Source organism: Chaetomium strumarium, assembly GCF_033439665.1.
Source record: "Chaetomium strumarium strain CBS 333.67 chromosome Unknown B0T15scaffold_3, whole genome shotgun sequence".
Taxonomy (NCBI): domain Eukaryota; kingdom Fungi; phylum Ascomycota; class Sordariomycetes; order Sordariales; family Chaetomiaceae; genus Chaetomium; species Chaetomium strumarium.
Genome location: NW_026944431.1, coordinates 2,595,457 through 2,612,927, shown reverse-complemented (window position 1 = coordinate 2,612,927; position 17,471 = coordinate 2,595,457). Strand labels below are relative to the sequence as shown.

Sequence of the window (17,471 nt, the reverse complement as noted above, 5' to 3'; positions counted from 1 at the left end):
ATTCTACACGGGCATGGATTATCTTCCTCTTCGGACTTTTTGGGTTGTGTAAAGTTTCTTTTATACGGGAATGGGGCCGGTGGTCGGACGGGCGGTGGGCGATGGAAACTGCGGCGTGGATTTTGGCTTGGGTTCGCCGCGGCGGCGGCTTTCTCGTAGGAAATGAAGCCCTGTTTTCGCTTTGCCTCCTACATCCCTTATCCACTCTTCTGTGCGGTACTCAAACACTGGAGTCTGTAAGAAAGGACGGACCGTGAATTGCGAAAGCAGCTGATGGAGTGTCGCTGGGCCTAGAACATGGGCAATGCCTGGACAAGTTGAAGCCGCAGCAAACAGAATCCTGTTCTGCTGAGGATTCCCTCGACAGTGACGCTACCGACTATCCCTCTCAGATAGTGTACACAAATCTGGGGCTTTCATCTCCCAGTTCTGCAATCTCATCGTCGGATATGCCCTCCGTTTTGTGGTCCTCGTCGCCTCGTCGCCTCTTCGCATTGGCCCTGGAATAGGAGAACCACAGCACGACATAGACCAGACAGGCCCAGGCGACCATAGCCATAGTAACTGCATGGCCTCGGATGTATCTGGGTCCTTGCTCTAGTGGGTAGAGCTAGATAGATGTGCGTCAGTGACGGTCGTTTCAGATGAAAGGAGATGAGCAAGAAACAAGAAAAAAAGAATTAAAAAAAATTTAAAAAAAATGTATAAATAAAAAACTAAATGAAATAAAAAATAAAATGAAATAAAAAATAAAATGAAAAGGGACTTACGTAACTAGCCATGATCCCGCTGCAGTTCCCAATCGTCAACTGCAACCCCGTCGCCGTCGTCCTCTTGCCGTACCGAGGACAGTTCGTCGGCAGCCACGCCAACGGCAGGCCCACGCAGACATACAGGCCCATGGCGACCAGGAAGCAGCCGGCGTAGTGAGCGCCCGAGCCCACGTCGCTGATCAGCATCGCATAGCCGACGATGCTGACCAGGCCCAGGAGGACGGCGTACATGCCGCGCTTCTGCGTGCGATCGGAGATCCTGGCCACGACCAGATAGGTGACGGCGCCGAGGGCGTAGCACGGGATGGTGAGCACCTGCACGAGCGCGGCGGACGCGTCCGGGTTGATGCCGCGGATGATGGTCGGCAGGAAGGTCGAGTAGCCGTACAGCATGGTGTCGCTGCCGAACTGGGCGAGCGCGAAGGCCCAGACCTTCCAGTCGCCGAGCGCGGCGCGGACGTCTTGCCAGTGGAACTCGGCGGCGTTGGCCGTGTAGCCGGTCTGGCGCCTCAGCCGCGCCGCGGCCATGGCGCGCTGCGGGCCGTCCAGGAAGTAGGCCGTCTCCGGCTCGTCGGGCAGCAGCCACCACGAGGCGATGCCCAGACACACGGTCGGCAGGCCCTCGATGATCATGATCCAGCGCCATCCGTTCTGGCCCGCCACGCCCTGCATGTGCCCGATGGCAAAGGCAAGCAAGCCGCCGCAGGCGCCGGCCAGCGCCGCCGACACGAAGAGATAGCCGATGCGCAACGCAAGCTCCCGCTTCGTGTAGAAAAAGGTCAGGTAAATGGCCATCCCCGGGAACAAGCCGCCCTCGACGGCGCCGAGCAGCAGTCGGCAGGCGAGCAGCCCGCCGTAATTCTGCGCGATGCCGGTCAGCGTGGCGATGATGCCCCATGCCGTCGTGATGAAGGCAATCCACCGCGACGGACGCAGCTTCTTGAGCACCAGGTTCGACGGCAGCTCCGAGAGGATGTACGTCACGAAGAGGATGGAGACGGCGACCTGGTACTGGTTGCCGACCAGACCGAGGTCGGCTTCCATCTTGTAGAGACGCGCATTGCCGATGTTGACTCTATGAGGGGATGTGGTTAGTACTAATCAGTGCGGCTCCTGCGGCAATCCTTGGCATCAAAGGCTGTGACGCGGTTGGGTAACCAATATTTAGAAGTGGGCGTTTTGTTGAAAGATAGATAGATATCCATGGTCCAGCCTTGCCTTGCTCAGCCTTTCCTTTCTCCTCTCAGAGGAAGTCAGAGAGAAGGGCGGGTAGTGAATTGACTCACCTGTCAAGGAAACTGAGCAGATAGAGCAGCATCACGACCGGCAGGAGGAACAGATCCATCCTCCGGACCAGCTTCGCTTCTGCCACAGCATCCCACTCCTCTAGCTGTGCACTTTCAGCTTCATATCCCTCAGTGGGCTTCCCCGCCTTGTCAGACTCGCTCATCGTGACAGAATTGCCGTAAACAAACTCCGGACGCCCCCCTCTTTTTTCTTTTTCTTATTCTTCTTCAAGATCGTTTTGATCTGTAGTAAGAAGAATCTTTGCAAACGCAAATCGATAGAGGTACGGCGCCAGCACAGCGAGCCATGGTCAAAATGAAGTCATCGTGGCGAACAGCCCTGGGAGGATGGCGACTTATATAAGAGGCGAACCTTTCGCCTCCGGAGTCCAAGTCCGAGGGACGTCCGGTCTAGGAGGGGTTGTAGAGTGTGGATCAGAGTTGCTTACCGGTAATGTTACGTTATGACGTGGGCGACTAAACCGCTCCGGGCGTACAGTACACCCGCACTGGTGGGACAATCGGGAGCCACAGATAACGACAAGACTCATTCAGTCTTGCACTAATCTTCAGGGCCTCCCCGAGGATGACCATTCTTCCCGAAATTGACCATTTCGTAGGCGTATGTATTGTACAATGGAATACCTACCTAGTCATTGTGCGTCTCATTCGTGATCACCCGTCCGTCCGAGGATAATTCATGTGGATATTGAAACTACCTATCCACGCCGAATAACTTACAAGTCCTGCCACAACCGCTCGCTAGGTGATGTATGAATGTATTCTACGCGGTCTGCAGGAGTTTGGCAGTTCCTGACTTACCCACATAAATATGGCTTGATTACCTTAGTCTTTCCTAACCTTACGGAAGCCTTTGCCATATGGCATTTCTCATGCTAAGTGGTGGTTGGGTCTTCCGGCTTCGGCTCGCTTGATCAAAAACCAGAGAGACAGCAGATCTCAGTGGGGAGTGTTGTTCATATCTGCTTTTTTTTTTAATTCTCCTTCGCACCGTCCGAAGATGGCACTGCTATGCCCAGAAAAGCATTTGTACATCGTCCATACTACCTAGTATAGGCCCGGGCCTTGTGAAGAACAGCGCATCTCCTTCCCACAAACCTAAATTGTCCGATGTTGCTTTTTTGTATATGCCGTCCCTATGTCTAAAGTCATCCAACCAGCATCCCCTCAGCCCAAAACACCCCAGCGTAATCCCCATTTTCCCATCTACCATATTCTCCGGGTTTGCCTTAATACTTCCTAAACTGCCTCTCCCAGTCCTCATACCCCCTCAGCATCTCCTTGGTAATCTGCTTCCTCTGATGCCGGATCGCCCCCTCCAGATCCTCCATCGTGATCGCCGGCTCGCCGCCTCCACAGAACCGATCAAACGCCGCGGTGCCGGCCGCGCGGCAGATGGCTCGGATCTCGGCGCCCGAGTACCCCTCGGTGTCCTGCGCGAGGCGATCGATATCCACGCCCTCATGCACCCGGCGCGACGCCGCAAACTGCGCGAACATGGTGCGGCGCGCGGCCTCGTCGGGCGGGCCGACGTAGATCAGCTCGTCGAAGCGGCCCGGCCGCAGCAGGGCCGGGTCGACCGCCTGCGGGCGGTTGGTGGCGCCCACGACGAGGACGCCCGCGAGGGCCTCGAAGCCGTCCATCTCGTTGAGCAGCGTGGTCAGCACGTGGATGCCGCCGTGTCCGCCACTGCTTGAGGACGACGACGACGAAGAGGAATTGTGGCCGAAGCCGCTCCGCTGCCCCGCGATGCTGTCGATCTCGTCGAAGAAGATCAGGCTCGGGCTGACCTCGCGCGCGCGCTGGAAGAGGCGGCGCACGGCGCGCTCCGACTCGCCCACGTACATGTTCAGCAGTTCGGCGCCCTTGACGGCGAAGAAGTTGAGTCCGGACTCGGTCGCCATCGCCTGCGCCGCCATGGTCTTGGAGCAGCCCGGCGGGCCGTACAGCAGGAAGCCCTTGGGCGGTCGGTCGAAGTACCGCGAGAGCAGCTCGGGCGGTTCGAGCGAGAGCCGCACGGCGCGGCGCAGCGAGAGCTTGACGGTTTCTTGGCCGCCGATGTCGTCCCATCGGATTGGTGGCGGCTTCAGGTTGATGTCGTGCATTGCCGAGGGCCGGACGACACGCAGCGCTTCGTGATAATCGGCAGGGGAGTAGTAGAGTGGTGTCGGTGGCGGGACGGTTTCCGGTTCTTGCTGTTCCGTGTCATCCCCCGGGGGCGGCGTGGGCAGGTGCTGGCCACGCAAGGCCGCGGGTGTCTTGCGGTGGCGAATACAACCTATCAGACTGGCCTCGTCGACCAAGCGGCGGAGGTCATCTCCCGTGTAGGCATGGGTGCGCTCGCTCAGGTGGCGGAGGAGATCCTGCTCCTGGTCCGGGGCCACATGCAGGCCTAGCGAGGCGAGAATCTCCCTCCGGCCGTCGACATCAGGCAAGGGGAGATATATCTCGCTCGTCAGACGGCCGGGCTTCTTCAGGTCCTCGGGCACATCAGTAGTGTAGTCAAGGCAAGTGACCACGACGGCCACCTTGGGCTGCTCCCCTTTCGTTTCCACGTCTGCGGCAAGGGCGTCAAGTGCCTCGCACAGGGCGAGGATGACGGCGGCGCGGTTGTTGCGATCTTTGTCGATCAGACGTTGCAGCTCGTCGATGAGCACAAGGCTGGGTTGCTGTAACCGCGCCTTCTGGAAGGCCTCTTGGATCTCCGAGAGCTTGTCTTTGTACTGGATGCGAAACACTGTGCCCCAGCCGGTTTTGGCGATGCTGTCTAGGAGCATCGTCTTGCCTGTGCCATGGCCGCCGTGGATGACGATGCCAGGAAGCGGCCGTCTCCGTGCAAAGGGCAGGTCGGCGTCGTAACAGCCTAGGATATCGTTGAGCCGGCCAATCTGTGATTCCAACCCCCGGATACCCGTCACTTCGAGCTTCTGAGACGCCACGCGGTTTGCTTGGCCGCCGCTGACAGGAGCCGTGGCGATCTTGACTGACGTTTTCCGGTCCAAATAGCGGGCGTTGCCTCCAGTACTACCGTTCACAGATACCACGATAAACGACCGCTCAGGACCCCTGAGGACGAGGTTCCTGTACACCAAGCCGGCATAGACGTGCTCAATCTGAGACAGTCGCCCTGCCAAAAAGTACCCCCACGCGGGGACATCTTCTGGTTCAAGGGGTACGACAGGGGCGATCCCGTCCTTGCCGTCCTGTGCAGGAAGCTGCTCGAGGACGACCTCGTCCGCATCGGGAAGAGGACCGCCTACCGCCGTGATGCGGACCTGGTCGCCCAGTTTGTAGTTGCAGGCATCCCGGAAGGCATCGTACATTTGCGTGGCGCTCTTGTCGAGCTTCTCGGGGGCCTGCCACAGCGTGGCCTCGCGGCGGACTGGTGGGCCATCTGGGAAGTCCGATACCTTTTCAATCCAAGCAACCTTGCCTCCATCCTTGCTGCCCGTCAGTTCAATGAGTGCTTCCTCATTGACGTAGACCCGGGACGGCTGCTTTTTCTGCAGCCTCTTGCCGGCGTCGGTGTTGACGTGCAGCTTGCGGACCCGGAAATCCAGCGACTTCATTGTGCTGTCTGGTGCATGCTGCGGGGCAATATTCCCATCCAGAGGTCTGGCGTATAATTGGTGTCGAGTTGTGATGAAAGGTTTGGTGTGCGAGATGGCCGGAATAGGAAGTACCTTGGTTGATTAGTTCAAGACTTTGAGAGGTGCAAAAAGTTGGAGCACAGTGCGAGAAGGTACTGTGTTCAGTCCAGTTTCCAGTTAACGGAAACTTCCAACAACATCCCATCATAACCTTGAAGCTATCAACGTTTTGAAGACGGGATACAATATTCCAAGCGGTGATTGGGACGGGACTGCTTCACTGCTTGGAAACCTCAAAAAGGCGGCAGAGGCGCGTCATGCGCGGCACCCTCCCCATCACCTTTGGGGCTGCGTGCTATCACTGATTTTAATCACCTCTAATCGCCTCTCATAGCTCGCAGGGCAGGACGCATCCTATCACCTTACATATGCTCGCGAGCCGTCTACGATTGCCGCCGTCCCTGGCCCGGCAATGGCACGCTCAAAGACACACAGTCGCGGCTTTTTCGCCCGGACGTGTGAGCAAGAGTGCAGAACCGCTATCCTCGCGTTCGCTCTATGAAAGGGTGTTTCCTAGCAAACCGGCCTCGGTCTCCGCGCAAGCAAGAAGACCCCGGGCATCTCAACCGCTCTCAAAACTAGGCGACCAGCGGCAGTATCTGCCAGCGAGTGGTGGCCGGGATAGTGAGGACAGTGGGCATGACGAGGACATTGACCTCTCCAAGGCCCGCGATGAGCTAAGTGGCTGGCTCAACCCGTCCGGCCTCGCTGCCGCCGACAAGCAACACCGCACCGATGATCGGGACGGGAATGAGAACGGCGATCACCAGGGAGGCGACAGCCAGATCGTGCTCGTCCTGCAGAACCTGTCCCGCTCGCTCGTCGAGTCCGACTTCCACCGCTTCGCTCGCAGGGGCCAGCACATCGCCGGCTGGACAGGGGGCATCACCAAGGTCGTGCGGTCCATCTGCCCTGTCACGGGGGAGCCGCGCGGCCAGTACTATGTGGTTTTCGACAGCCAGCGCGCCGCAGCCGCCTACGTCGACGCCGTCCAAACCCGGCTGCGTCAGGCGCAGGAGGTCGGTGTCCCCTCCTCTTCCTCGACCACCAGCTCCTCACAACCCATCCCGGCGGCCTCGCACCCAACCACCACCACCACCACCCACTTCACCCTCCTCCCGCCGGACCTGCCATTCCAAGCCGCCCGACTATCTCTCAACGACCTTGCCGACGTGGCCGACGCCGGTAGCCGACAACAACAGCAGGGCGGGACGGCAGCAGCACTGGCGCAAGACAGCGTGCTCCCCCGTATGCTGCAGGACGAGCTGCTTGGGCGGAGCGAAGCCGACCTGGGCCGGCGCGTGCTGGTGCGGCTGGCGGGCAGCAAGGTGACGTGGGAGACGATGAAGGAGTTCATCCGCGCGGACGGGGCCGAGCGCAACCTGCCCTGGCGGCTGGCGGCGTCGCGGCCGGTGCGGACGATCCGGGCCGGCAGCGGGCCGATTCGCTGGTGGGGCGAGGAGGAGGACGGCCTTCGCGAGTTGGTTGCCGAGGGGACCAACAAAAAGAAGGAGGAGGAGATTGGGTACACGCGGTTTGTCGTCGTGTTTGCCGACGCGGCCGAGGCGCGCCGGTTCGCGCGGACGTGGCATCGCCGGGAGGTGGTGGATGAGCGCACCGATCGGGTCATGGTTGTGAATGCCCGTGCGCTGTGGTAGAGCTGAGGCGTCGCGGCGATGGGAATTGTAGGGATACCTACTGTAGAACTTTAGTATGTGTAGGATTGTACTGATAAGGGGTGGCAGATGGGATATAAAAGCGGATCTGCCAGGTGTATGACACACTGGCAAGGTTAGATCACACCAAGCATAGACGGATTCAAAGATCAATCTCCATTTAAGAGAAGATAGCATTCTGGTCGACAGCATACCTTACCCATTACACTATGGTAAAACGAACCCAATTCCAAAGAGGTATCTCGAACAGTAACAAACAACAGAGGTATCACGCGACTGCCATCAAGGCCGTCTAACTAAGTGAACCAAGAAAAGGCCACCAGCTCAGAGAGAGTCAGGAAACAAAGGAAAGGAAAGAAAAAGGTGCGGCATGACTAACACCCAGAGTTTCCACCCGACCAACTCACTCAACGGCATCCAACACAACCCTCTCACTCCTGCGGTACTCGGTGCCAACCAGGACAGGCGTCACCCGCCCCTTGATAACGCCCACCGTAACCTCTCCTCGGCCCCCCTTTCCAGCACCGGCACCAGCACCAGCACCAGCACCAACACCAACAGTAGCACTCCTTCCCCTCACCATCCCTCCACCCAGATTCCTGCTACTATTGGCAGTACCACTCGACATGGCCGTGCCGCCCTTGCCAAAAGGCCGTAGGAGCATGCGCTGCTGGCGCGACATGCTGATCTGCCGCGCGATCGAGATCTCGACCGCCGCTTTCAGCGCCGCGTCCTCTTCGTCCACCGAGATGCCTAGTGCCGAGGGCGCCAGCGGCGTGGGGAGGCTGTCTAGTGAGGCGCGGGAGGTGATGGAGGTTCTTGTTGCTGTCGTTGTTGCTGTCGAGGCGGAGACAGAGACGGAGTGTTTGCCTTTGCTGGTGGGTTTCCTAGTGTTCGCACCGGAGGCGTCGGTCGAGGAGGTGGTGGACGACGGAGGGGTGATGATCTCCCATTGCGGTTCCGGGAGGGCGGGTTTGAGAGGTGGGTTGAGCGTGTATGTGGTTGTTCTGGTTCTGCGATGTTGGGAGTCGTTGTCGGAGTCGGAGGAGAGGGAAAGGGAAGAAGAAAAGGAGGGGGGGGAGGTGCTCTGTGGGGAGTCGAGGATAAGGCTCGATTCGTTTTGGTTGAAGTAGAAAGTTGTTGTTGTTACTCCCAAACTTGCCGAGTCTGCCGCGGCTTGCGGCTGAGATCGCTGTTGATGCGTGTGCTGTGCCTGCAGCTGCTCGCGGAGCTTTTCGAGCTGCGCAGCCCTATTACGTTCCTCCATGCTCCGTGGCGAGACAATGGTGACTGTTTTCTTCTCCTTCCGCGGGACTTTCTCTGGCAAGTCGGACTGCGCTTCAGGCTCGAAGCGTGCCCTCGACGGCGACGGGATGTAGCCCGGCGACGTGTTGGACCGCGTGAGGCCACGAGGCGGCGCCAGGGACGTTGTCGATACCATTCCCGCTTCTGTGGCGGCGAGCAATATCGATTGCCGAACTGGCGTGTGGGGGAAGAGTGAGAAGGCAGGCGACTTTGTAGGCTGTGGGGATGTTGCCCTCCTCGGTCTCGTTCTATCCTTCCCTTCTTCGCTTTCTATCCTGTCGCTGATGTTCTTCAGTTTCTCCAGGGTAGCCTGCCGTCTCTCCAGCAGTGTAGACTTAGTATCCTGTTCCTTCTCATTCAACACGCCGCTAAACATGACGCTGTAGCGCTCTAGCCTGATATCTGGGATATCCACACTAAGCAATCCGGCGCCGCTTGCGGGAATAGATGCGGCAGGGGAATTCGAGACACTTGGCCAGCCTGATTCCCGAGCTGTGGAGGTTGAGGGAGGCTCAGTCGACGCGATAATTATGGGTTTGTGCTTTGGTGCCCGTTTGATAGTGTTGGTCCTGGCTGGGGCAGCATTCGCGCTGGGTCCCGGAGCGGCCGCGGACGAGCCACTGCCCTTTGGCTTAACGGTTTCCGCCGCCTTGGGTGGCTCGGAGTGCTTTTTGCTCCCGAACAGTGACCCGAAGAGCCGCCGCTTCTGCGTCTTCGTCCTCTGAATTGGTAGTTCAGGCGCTGGGCCTGGGGCTCGTGGCGGAGAGGAGCTGATATGAACTTCTGTCTGCGACCGCTGCGGATTCCACCCGGCAGGCCCGCCTCCGTAGGGACTTCCACCAAACATCGAGTCCCGCGTTGGACTTCCCAGCGCCATCCCAATCGGCATCTCCCCTGAAGCCGAGGACCCAAGAGCCGGCGACATGTCTGGCGGCGAAGCCATCCGCATCCTGTGGGGGCTTATATCGCGTGCAAGTGTTCTGGCACCGTTCACGTCAGTCCCATACGGTTGCAGAACCCTTCCCTTGCCCATGCCCATCCGGCCCGACAGGGCCATGTCGTCCTTGGAAAGTCGTTTGTCGAAGTTGGGCCTCGTGCCGGCCACTTTGCTGGGTCCGGGCCCTGAAGACGTCCTTGGTCTCTCATGCATGATGAAACTTGCAGCGCTGGCGGCACCGGCGGCGACAGCAACGGTTTTAGATGGCGGGGAAGGGAGAGGACGGTCAAGGTAGGGGTTTCTTCCTCCGGGAAACACGACGGGGGGGAAGGCGGCATTATTATGCAAACGCTTGCCCGCACTGCTTGCATCCTCTGGACGCAGGGCAGGATCTGATACAGGGCCTTGTCCCTGGTCCAGGGGGTCTGCTGCCGGACCGTGCATCGCTCCCATAACCGCCATGCCCGCTGGACCGGTCCCTGTTCCCGCCCACAGCGGGCCGTAGAGCTTAACCGCTTTCATCATGGCGCCGGCTGACGACGGCCCTGTAGCTTCGCCCATACAGCAAGGCTGCAACCATTCAGCGACCTGCAAGTGTTTCTGGCCCTTCCTGGCCCACCAGAGCGTGCGCCTGTGAGGTCTGGCCCTGGGGTGGTGTTGAATTGTCTAATGACAGAAGGATCCCTGATGGACGAATGGATGAACACGAGCCGCCCTCGTAGGGGGAGACGCAAGAAAATCGAAATGAGATGGCAGCCCGATGCCATACTCGCAGCCAAACAGAACAAGACACTTTTACAGTTGTAGAGAACTAGGTAGAGACCTTTTTCAGTTGCAAGAGCGCGGGAAATTAGCACTTTACATATGCTTATGGGCTCATCTTACTCACGGCGTAACCTGAGAACTTGAGCCTGAAGTCTTTCCACGTCTCAACGCAATATTGCCTTGCTTCTCAGAAGCGCTCAGAAGCACGGCGGTTATTTTGAACGAGGTTGATCGCCAGCAGGGTCATCGGTTAGCCAGTCCAACAACCGCATCAACAAAGGTCTCGACATATCCCGCTCCCCTGCCGCGACCGAGGGGTCCCGCAACAGGGGTTGCGGGGGACCCCTGGGGACCACCAGGCCCTTGCTCTTGACCGCTGTCTCAGACATCTGAACAGTCAGATATCAAGAGCATCCGATTCCGCAGTTGCACTGCTAGTCCATGTAGCACGGAGAGATGCGCCGTGCGTCTCTAAGCGGCAAGGGTTGTGACGGGCTCAATATCCTGCCATCGGATAGTATCTTCCCGAAAACTGCCTTATTCGGACAAGGAGCCCGGAAGGCGCAGGTCAGCACGGTACCTAGTTATCAGCGTGGCCAGATTGATCAACAAGTCTGTCTTGTCTCCTTGCTGGTCCTGACGAAACATCACCTTTTCCTGAAGAAGGCGGGCTTGCGAATTCCATCTCTACTAGTGTAAAATGACACTGCTCCTTCAAGGGGCAGCACACGACTAGGCGGGGCGCCAAGGGCTGGAATGTTCCGAACCCTGAGCAAGATCGATCGACGTTGAGATGGCATGGTGACCCCTCGCTGCAGCTGCGACGACGTTGAAATGAGAGGATCCGAGGCTGAGCAGAAATGAGCAAGTCTTGCCGGGACAGGGCCACATCGTCCCCAAACACAGGAAGCCGGCAATGTGCTGATGCACCAGCAGGCTGTTGTCCGTTTGATATGTGAAAGGATGCTGAGGGAGCAGAAGGATATGCACAGTACATTCCTCGCTCCAGTTGATACCAATAACTAGAGGAAGTTGAATGTGTCGCGTGTCACACTTCTTGTGCGTTGTCGTCTGATCTTGCCGGCCACGATGCTGACGCCAAGACGAGACATCCATCACCGGTCCCGAGGACAGGGGTCAAACTACGGGACTCGCGGGACTAGGTTTCAAACATATAGATCTCCACAAAACCCCAGGCCAGGGAATGCGTGCATTTTGGATTCGGCTCTCATCAACAAATGGTTGTGAATGAGCCTCTGGATGGGAATAAGCAGGCAATTGACGGCAAGCCTGTGAAACCTTCAGGAAGCAGGCTGCGGCGTTGGGTAGATCGCGTTGGTGTGCTGGCGGCGGCATGAGGCGATTAGGTACGCGCTAGAACGGGTAAATCCGGCGTTCTGTTGACCTTCTAGAACCTTGTTTGAGCGGTGTCGAATTGGCGGTGTTAGAGCAAGCGATTTGCGTGATCTGCCCGGACTCGCGCCATCAGTGATGATGAATTGGGCCGCCTCTTCGACTTGCGCGCTATCAGGCTAACACGTCGGCGACACCGGTACGGAGGGTAGCGAGGTAAGAAATTGTGACCAAATGAGAACGGCCACGGGAGCCCCTTGAATGTCGGGTAAAATCTAAGCCAGACGGATCTTGTCTGCAGTATGCCGAGGTGGGCGGTAAGTAAACACAAGGCGCGGTTGTCCGGGCGCCAACGCGATTTTGGGGACGTGGCAGGTTGCAGATCACAGAACCGACTTTCTTCGTCTTCGCTGTCAGTGTGATGTGTGTACAGTCCGTAAGAAATGGTCGATTGTGGAATAACTGCTGACGCTGGCCATGAGGATGGAGACCGCAGTCTCGATGAGTTGGCGCAGGGTTAATTGTCTGCCAAACCCGTTGCGGCTCCTCCCGCCGTTGGGCACTTGCGACCAAAAGGTTCCAAGTTGCGGTCCCATGGTGATTGGAGTCAGCAGCGGCGGCGAGTTCTGCGATAATGGCGGTCTGCTCGTGGAACCGTTGTGCTTACATAACACAGACTTACCCCTCCCTGGCCTGTGATCTGCCCGGACTGGCGGGGCTATGAGGGTCTTTGGATCTTGGAGGAATGAAAGCCGAAACTGGACTGTCCACACCGACAACACACTTCTGCAAACACTGCCGAACAGCTCACCGCGAAACGTCGCTGCCCTACGTAAACTTTTAATCTCCAGCCCAAACCCCTGAACTCCAAAATTCCCAGTTTGCAAAGACCGTTGCGCACGTCATGTCCTGGCAAGGTACGCGATGCTCTCGTCACAGCCGAACCACCTCTTATTCTTGCTCAGGAACCTGGGATTGGAAGCTAACATAGAGCTTGCCGTAGCCTACGTCGATACTAGGTACGACATTCTAACCTCATCCGCTAGCCGAAAAAGGGTTATAGGTGATCCGAGTCTGTCTACTAACGCATTCCTAAGCCTCGTTGGCTCCGGCCACATCGACAAGGCCGTGATCGTCAGCGCCGCCGGCGACAGCACTTGGGCCGCGACCGAAGGTTTCTCAGTAAGATCGGATCCCCCCTCCCTCCGTCGACCATCGACAATCCCCCTTGTCTCAATCCACCTGAAGACGGAAGCACACGGCCTAACACCATGTCTCAGGTCGGCGCCGATGAGCTCAAGAACCTTATCAGCATCCTGAACGAGCAAGACAAGAAAGATGGTCCGGCTGTGATCAAGGCCTACTCGGATGGCATCCATGTCGCGGGCGAGCGCTATGTGGCCACAAGAATCGAGGACCGCCACGTCTACGGCCGCCATGTACGTCTCTCCTTTGCCCCCGACCCCGCTCTTGAAATCGACAGCTCGCTGAGACAACAACCGCATCATACAGGGTAAGACAGGAATCTGCGTCGTGAAGACGGGACAGGCCATCCTTATCACCCACTATGGCGAGAACGCCCAGGCCGGCAACGCGACACAGACCGTTGAATCGCTCGCCGACTACCTGATCAAGCATGGCTACTAAGCGTGCCTCCTTTATGTCGTGTGTGTGGAGGCGCTTTCGGGTGTTGAGGCTGGATAGTCAGGGGGGGTTTTGACGCAGGACCAACCTTTCACTTTGAGTCAGTACCATTTTATTTTGGGAGCCGTCGGCACATAATAGACTCGAGCAAGGGGACAAGGAGACCACCAATGAGCTTGTCGATGACCCAATAACCCCATGGGTGAGGAAGCGTCATGATGCCGCACGCCGTTTCGTAGTTGCCTGAGCCAAGACCCGGATATTCGAAAATCCCCTTTGTAAATCACGTTCCTCCTGGTCTCTTCATGCATGGTGTTTCCCGATCTAGCCTGCCCATTCTCCCCGTGTTGATTGTGCTGATGTCTATAGCTTCCCCACTCTGTCGTACACACAACGCTCATCTTCCAGTGCCAAATACCCCTTATTAGAACACGGGTATAACATTGGCCAACGCCGTCATGATAAACCCCCTTTCACCGAGGGACCGGCCAACGAAGCTGTATAGTATCGCTCAACCTCGTGCAACTCTTTTCCTTCTCCATGTCTTCGTCCTCTGCGCCGGATGTTGCCCGAAACAGGGTGGTGTCATTAGAGCGCGTTGTCTTCGTGCGGGGAAATTGAACCCTCCACATTATACAGTCGATTCTCGATTCTTGTCGAGACTCGTTCCAGAACTGAATGAATACTTTTCCCGGGAATCCTACCCAACTGTGTGACGCAAGGCTGTTTTAGACAGGCAGCTCGGCGTTCCTCCGCGCGCCCAACCCAGTCCTGTCCACCGCCATACCGATATACGGCCCGACCACCGGCACGTTCCGCGCGAACCCGGCAATCGTTCCGAGGAAGTCGCCGAATAAGACCATAATGCCGTACAGCTCCACCAGGAACCCGATTAGCGGCCACCGTAGCAGGATAAGCGCCAGCCCTCCGAAGAAGGCCGCCGTGCCTTTGGCTTTTTGCTTGCGCGCGAAGAAGAGGGCTGTCTTTTGTGGACCGATGATGATCGTTAGGCCTATGAGGAAGAGGATCTACCCAAGACAGAGGGAGAGGTGGTTAGTAGGAGGCTACAGAGAGATTAATCGAAGAGGGAGCGATTGGGGGGAAGAGGGTGAGCCGGCAGGGGAAAGTAGTACATTGCCCATTGCAAGCATTGCGCGGTCAAAGAAGAGGAGGACGCCGCCTATTAGAAAGAAACCGCCTGTTCGCGAGGGAGCATTGTTAGTTGTTGCTTCTAGGGTGTCGAATTGCGGTGTCTTATTGTCGTCGTCGGGAAGAGATCCGTCGTCATCACCGAGCACGTCAGGGATAGAGGGTCAATGAGGGCTAGACATACCGCCGGAGCAAAAGGCGACTCCGATTTCTGTAGGAGATGCACATTAGCGGCCGTGTCCAAGTGCTGTGTGTCTGCCCGGTTCTGGGACCGCGGGCGGAAATCGCCCCGGCGATAGGAGATGATGCAGTGGCATGTGAGAGAACTGACTTTGAGAGTCTGATAACCACATGGTCGGCATCTCGTCTGGGATATAGACCTATATTGGAGCAGTCTGCTAGAGACTTCTTCTGAAGTTGGCGTCTATGTGAGCGCAAGTAATGAAAACATAACCATCATTGCTTGCATCAATTGATTGAATGCGCCGCGCATTCAGCCACGAAAGGGCGAAACAAGCCGCCAACGCTGCGAGTCAGAGCGCCAGGGTGCCTTGTCCACGATCCGGCAGGCAAGCTCAAGTACTTTCGCCCTCTGATTGGGCGATTGATCCAAGAGCTCGAGCCCCTTTTTCTTGGCTCCGGCACGATTTTTGAGCTGCAGTGCTCATCTTCGACTTTGCTTCCACACCAACATGTTGCTGAAGCAATTGAACCCCAGAGACCATGGGATCGGTGTCACCGGCAGGGCAGAAACTGGAGACGTCCTGAAGACTGCTTCTTGAACAACTTAAGGCGACGTATAGTTGTATGGCCTACATGGTATCTTCCATCAAACCGGAGGTCTTGGACCTTGACACTTGCAAAGCTCGGTGTTAGGAGCTCAAGGTGGGTTATTATCTCTCTCCAACTTTGAGTTTGCCGCGACGGCTCCAACAACTGTTGGAGCAACTGAGTTTGGTTCTTTCAATCCTTTCTCGGTGATCTGTCGACAGAAAATAAGGCAAAGAGCAACCTGATCACGATTAAGCCGGAGCGTCGACTGTCATCTTGCTGCCGAAAGGCAACGAGTGCGTAGTTGGGGCTTGACTTTGTTGGTCGTACACGTACAGATGTATGGATAAAATGCATGTTATCCGTCCCGCGGCGATATCCCCAACAGCTCACTCACCACCTCGTCCCAATGGCGCGCCCAGTTGTCTCTTGCGGCGTGCAGGATCCTGAGCCGATACTGTTCCATCCCTCTCCCTTCGATACCCGGCAGCAACCTAGCGTATCCCTCTCCATTCAGCCCGCCACGTGCCGGAGGTACTCCCAGATCGGCAACGGCGGCCAGCCGAAAATGCTCGAGAGTGTGACGATCAGGGCGGCGATGACAGACAGAAGGCTGGCGTACCAGTACACTGACGCCTTTTCCTTTCCGAGCATGCACCCGTTGATCTGCTTGAGAAACCGCCGCCATCTCGCCCGCTTGCTAACGAGTGTTGGTTAGTGACTCGATGCGAGTCATCAGGGGGAGTGAGGCTCACCGAGGCTTTTCATCGATGCCGCTGGGCGTAGACGGAACTGGGTTACTGGTTGGCAGCAACGGCACATCCGTTTGAGCGCTCGGCGTGGGAGTGATGGAGCCAGTCGGGGTATACACATTGTACCGCCCGAAATCCCGAACTAAAGGCGATCCAGGGATTTCTTGCATGGGCTGCCGGGGTGTGATTTCGGGGGCCGAGGTGGCCATTGTTGATCGCCAGGTTGAACTGCAGTGGAATATCGAATGATGCCTGAATCTGCTCAGCGGTGCAAGATGGAGTGGGAGGTAGGCGCGGGTTCCGCGTGAGAGCAGCGAAGCGGTCGATAATTCTCGGAGAGCGCAGCAGTACCCCGGCTAATGACCGCTAGACAATACAATATGGTCGAACATCGATATAGACAAATGCATCGTTGATTGTGGTATGTCGCGGCGCAGCGAATGCGGTCGAGGCACCTCAGTTGTAAGGCGTAACACCGGGGCGGGAGCGATCCGTGTTTGGATTCTCAAACCGGGTTTTGGAAACATTGAGAGCAGTCGCGGCCCAGGTTAGAAGTGCTCCTACCCCAGACTACTAGTAGTAAGGTGCCTGGAGGTAGGTGCGTACGGTGATAGACGCAGCAGCAATTCACAGTCCCGGCTCGACCTCCGTCTTCTTCTATTACCAAGGTACAAGTACCTAGGCACGCCCTTTACTTAAGCACAGTATGCGCGCCTCTCGCCTCCAGGAACTGCTCTGCAACGCCCTGTGGTAGAGTCCTAATTGTGGCAAACACTTCCCGATTGTGGTATCTCATTCTCGTCTTGGGATCCAGGTAAGGTGCTGGCAGGCCCGTTACATCACAGTAATGCTTCAACGGCGCCAGGCTGGGGGCGCTTTCGATGTTGGTATAGGTTGCTGTTGGCGCTGATGGGACGCCGCTTGCCGGTTTGGAAGGTGCGGCTAGCGACTTCTCCAGCACAAGCTTGGACAGGCTACGCGATGCTTGCGCGAGGTTCGGTTGGAGGTTGGCGGCGCCGCCAGTCGAAGGGTTTGCTGGCGTGGAAGTACCACTCGTGGAGAGGCCGTCGTTGTCTTGCGCAGCGGGGGTCGCTGCACCGCTTTCGTCTTGGGGAGTTGCAATGACGGAGGCTTCCTTGCGTGACGCGTCGCCCAGAATTGTCTTGATGTTCTTGTTGCGGCGTTGGTTGGGGCGCCAGTGAGGGTTCCGGAAGGTTTTAGGGATTGAGTGAATGTCGAGTTGCTCCATGAGCGCTTGGTGCACCGCCTGCGCCGCCTGCGCTTCTGGGTTCGACATGTTGAGGTGTGGACGAGAGAAACTGATGGGTTCTCACGGTGTTGTCAGAGGACATTCAGGATGGAGTGCTGATGCTGCTGTGATGAATGGGA

At 57.4% G+C, this 17,471-nt stretch overlaps 8 protein-coding genes across 8 annotated transcripts; 2 read left to right on the top strand and 6 right to left on the bottom strand.

Moving 5' to 3' along the window:
• Positions 1-100: 100 nt before the first annotated feature.
• Positions 101-2,302, bottom strand: B0T15DRAFT_165054 (major facilitator superfamily domain-containing protein). Its single transcript, XM_062862150.1, has 3 exons — positions 2,060-2,302; positions 771-1,848; positions 101-610 (listed from the first exon to the last, which is right to left on the bottom strand). The coding sequence occupies exons 1-3, from the start codon at positions 2,221-2,223 to the stop codon at positions 389-391; spliced, it is 1,464 nt and encodes a 487-aa protein (XP_062722885.1). The 5' UTR covers positions 2,224-2,302; the 3' UTR covers positions 101-388.
• Positions 2,303-3,025: 723 nt separating this feature from the next.
• Positions 3,026-5,844, bottom strand: B0T15DRAFT_529201 (P-loop containing nucleoside triphosphate hydrolase protein). The gene has a single exon (XM_062869093.1). It carries the CDS (start codon positions 5,647-5,649, stop codon positions 3,310-3,312), a length of 2,340 nt encoding a protein of 779 aa, XP_062722884.1. The 5' UTR covers positions 5,650-5,844; the 3' UTR covers positions 3,026-3,309.
• A 6-nt stretch (positions 5,845-5,850) lies between these two features.
• Positions 5,851-7,582, top strand: B0T15DRAFT_529200 (uncharacterized protein). Its single transcript, XM_062869092.1, has one exon. The coding sequence runs from the start codon at positions 6,099-6,101 to the stop codon at positions 7,386-7,388; it is 1,290 nt and encodes a 429-aa protein (XP_062722883.1). The 5' UTR covers positions 5,851-6,098; the 3' UTR covers positions 7,389-7,582.
• Positions 7,583-7,809: 227 nt separating this feature from the next.
• On the bottom strand, positions 7,810-10,092 carry B0T15DRAFT_394690 (uncharacterized protein; the record flags this gene model as incomplete). Its single annotated transcript, XM_062864743.1, has 2 exons — positions 7,810-8,243; positions 8,307-10,092. 2 exons carry the CDS (start codon positions 10,090-10,092, stop codon positions 7,810-7,812), a joined length of 2,220 nt encoding a protein of 739 aa, XP_062722882.1.
• A 2,578-nt stretch (positions 10,093-12,670) lies between these two features.
• Positions 12,671-13,413, top strand: B0T15DRAFT_492597 (profilin; the record flags this gene model as incomplete). Its single annotated transcript, XM_062866868.1, has 5 exons — positions 12,671-12,683; positions 12,770-12,785; positions 12,864-12,948; positions 13,047-13,205; positions 13,279-13,413. The coding sequence occupies 5 exons, from the start codon at positions 12,671-12,673 to the stop codon at positions 13,411-13,413; spliced, it is 408 nt and encodes a 135-aa protein (XP_062722881.1).
• A 561-nt stretch (positions 13,414-13,974) lies between these two features.
• B0T15DRAFT_164689 (Got1/Sft2-like family-domain-containing protein) lies at positions 13,975-15,153 on the bottom strand. The gene is made up of 4 exons (XM_062862148.1): positions 14,891-15,153; positions 14,744-14,770; positions 14,544-14,608; positions 13,975-14,438 (listed from the first exon to the last, which is right to left on the bottom strand). The coding sequence occupies exons 1-4, from the start codon at positions 14,919-14,921 to the stop codon at positions 14,139-14,141; spliced, it is 423 nt and encodes a 140-aa protein (XP_062722880.1). The 5' UTR covers positions 14,922-15,153; the 3' UTR covers positions 13,975-14,138.
• Positions 15,154-15,843: 690 nt separating this feature from the next.
• On the bottom strand, positions 15,844-16,291 carry B0T15DRAFT_510411 (uncharacterized protein; the record flags this gene model as incomplete). Its single annotated transcript, XM_062867852.1, has 2 exons — positions 15,844-16,030; positions 16,086-16,291. The coding sequence occupies 2 exons, from the start codon at positions 16,289-16,291 to the stop codon at positions 15,844-15,846; spliced, it is 393 nt and encodes a 130-aa protein (XP_062722879.1).
• A 482-nt stretch (positions 16,292-16,773) lies between these two features.
• On the bottom strand, positions 16,774-17,379 carry B0T15DRAFT_492595 (YL1 nuclear protein C-terminal domain-containing protein; the record flags this gene model as incomplete). Its single annotated transcript, XM_062866867.1, has 1 exon — positions 16,774-17,379. One exon carries the CDS (start codon positions 17,377-17,379, stop codon positions 16,774-16,776), a length of 606 nt encoding a protein of 201 aa, XP_062722878.1.
• Between the last annotated feature and the right edge of the window lie 92 nt (positions 17,380-17,471).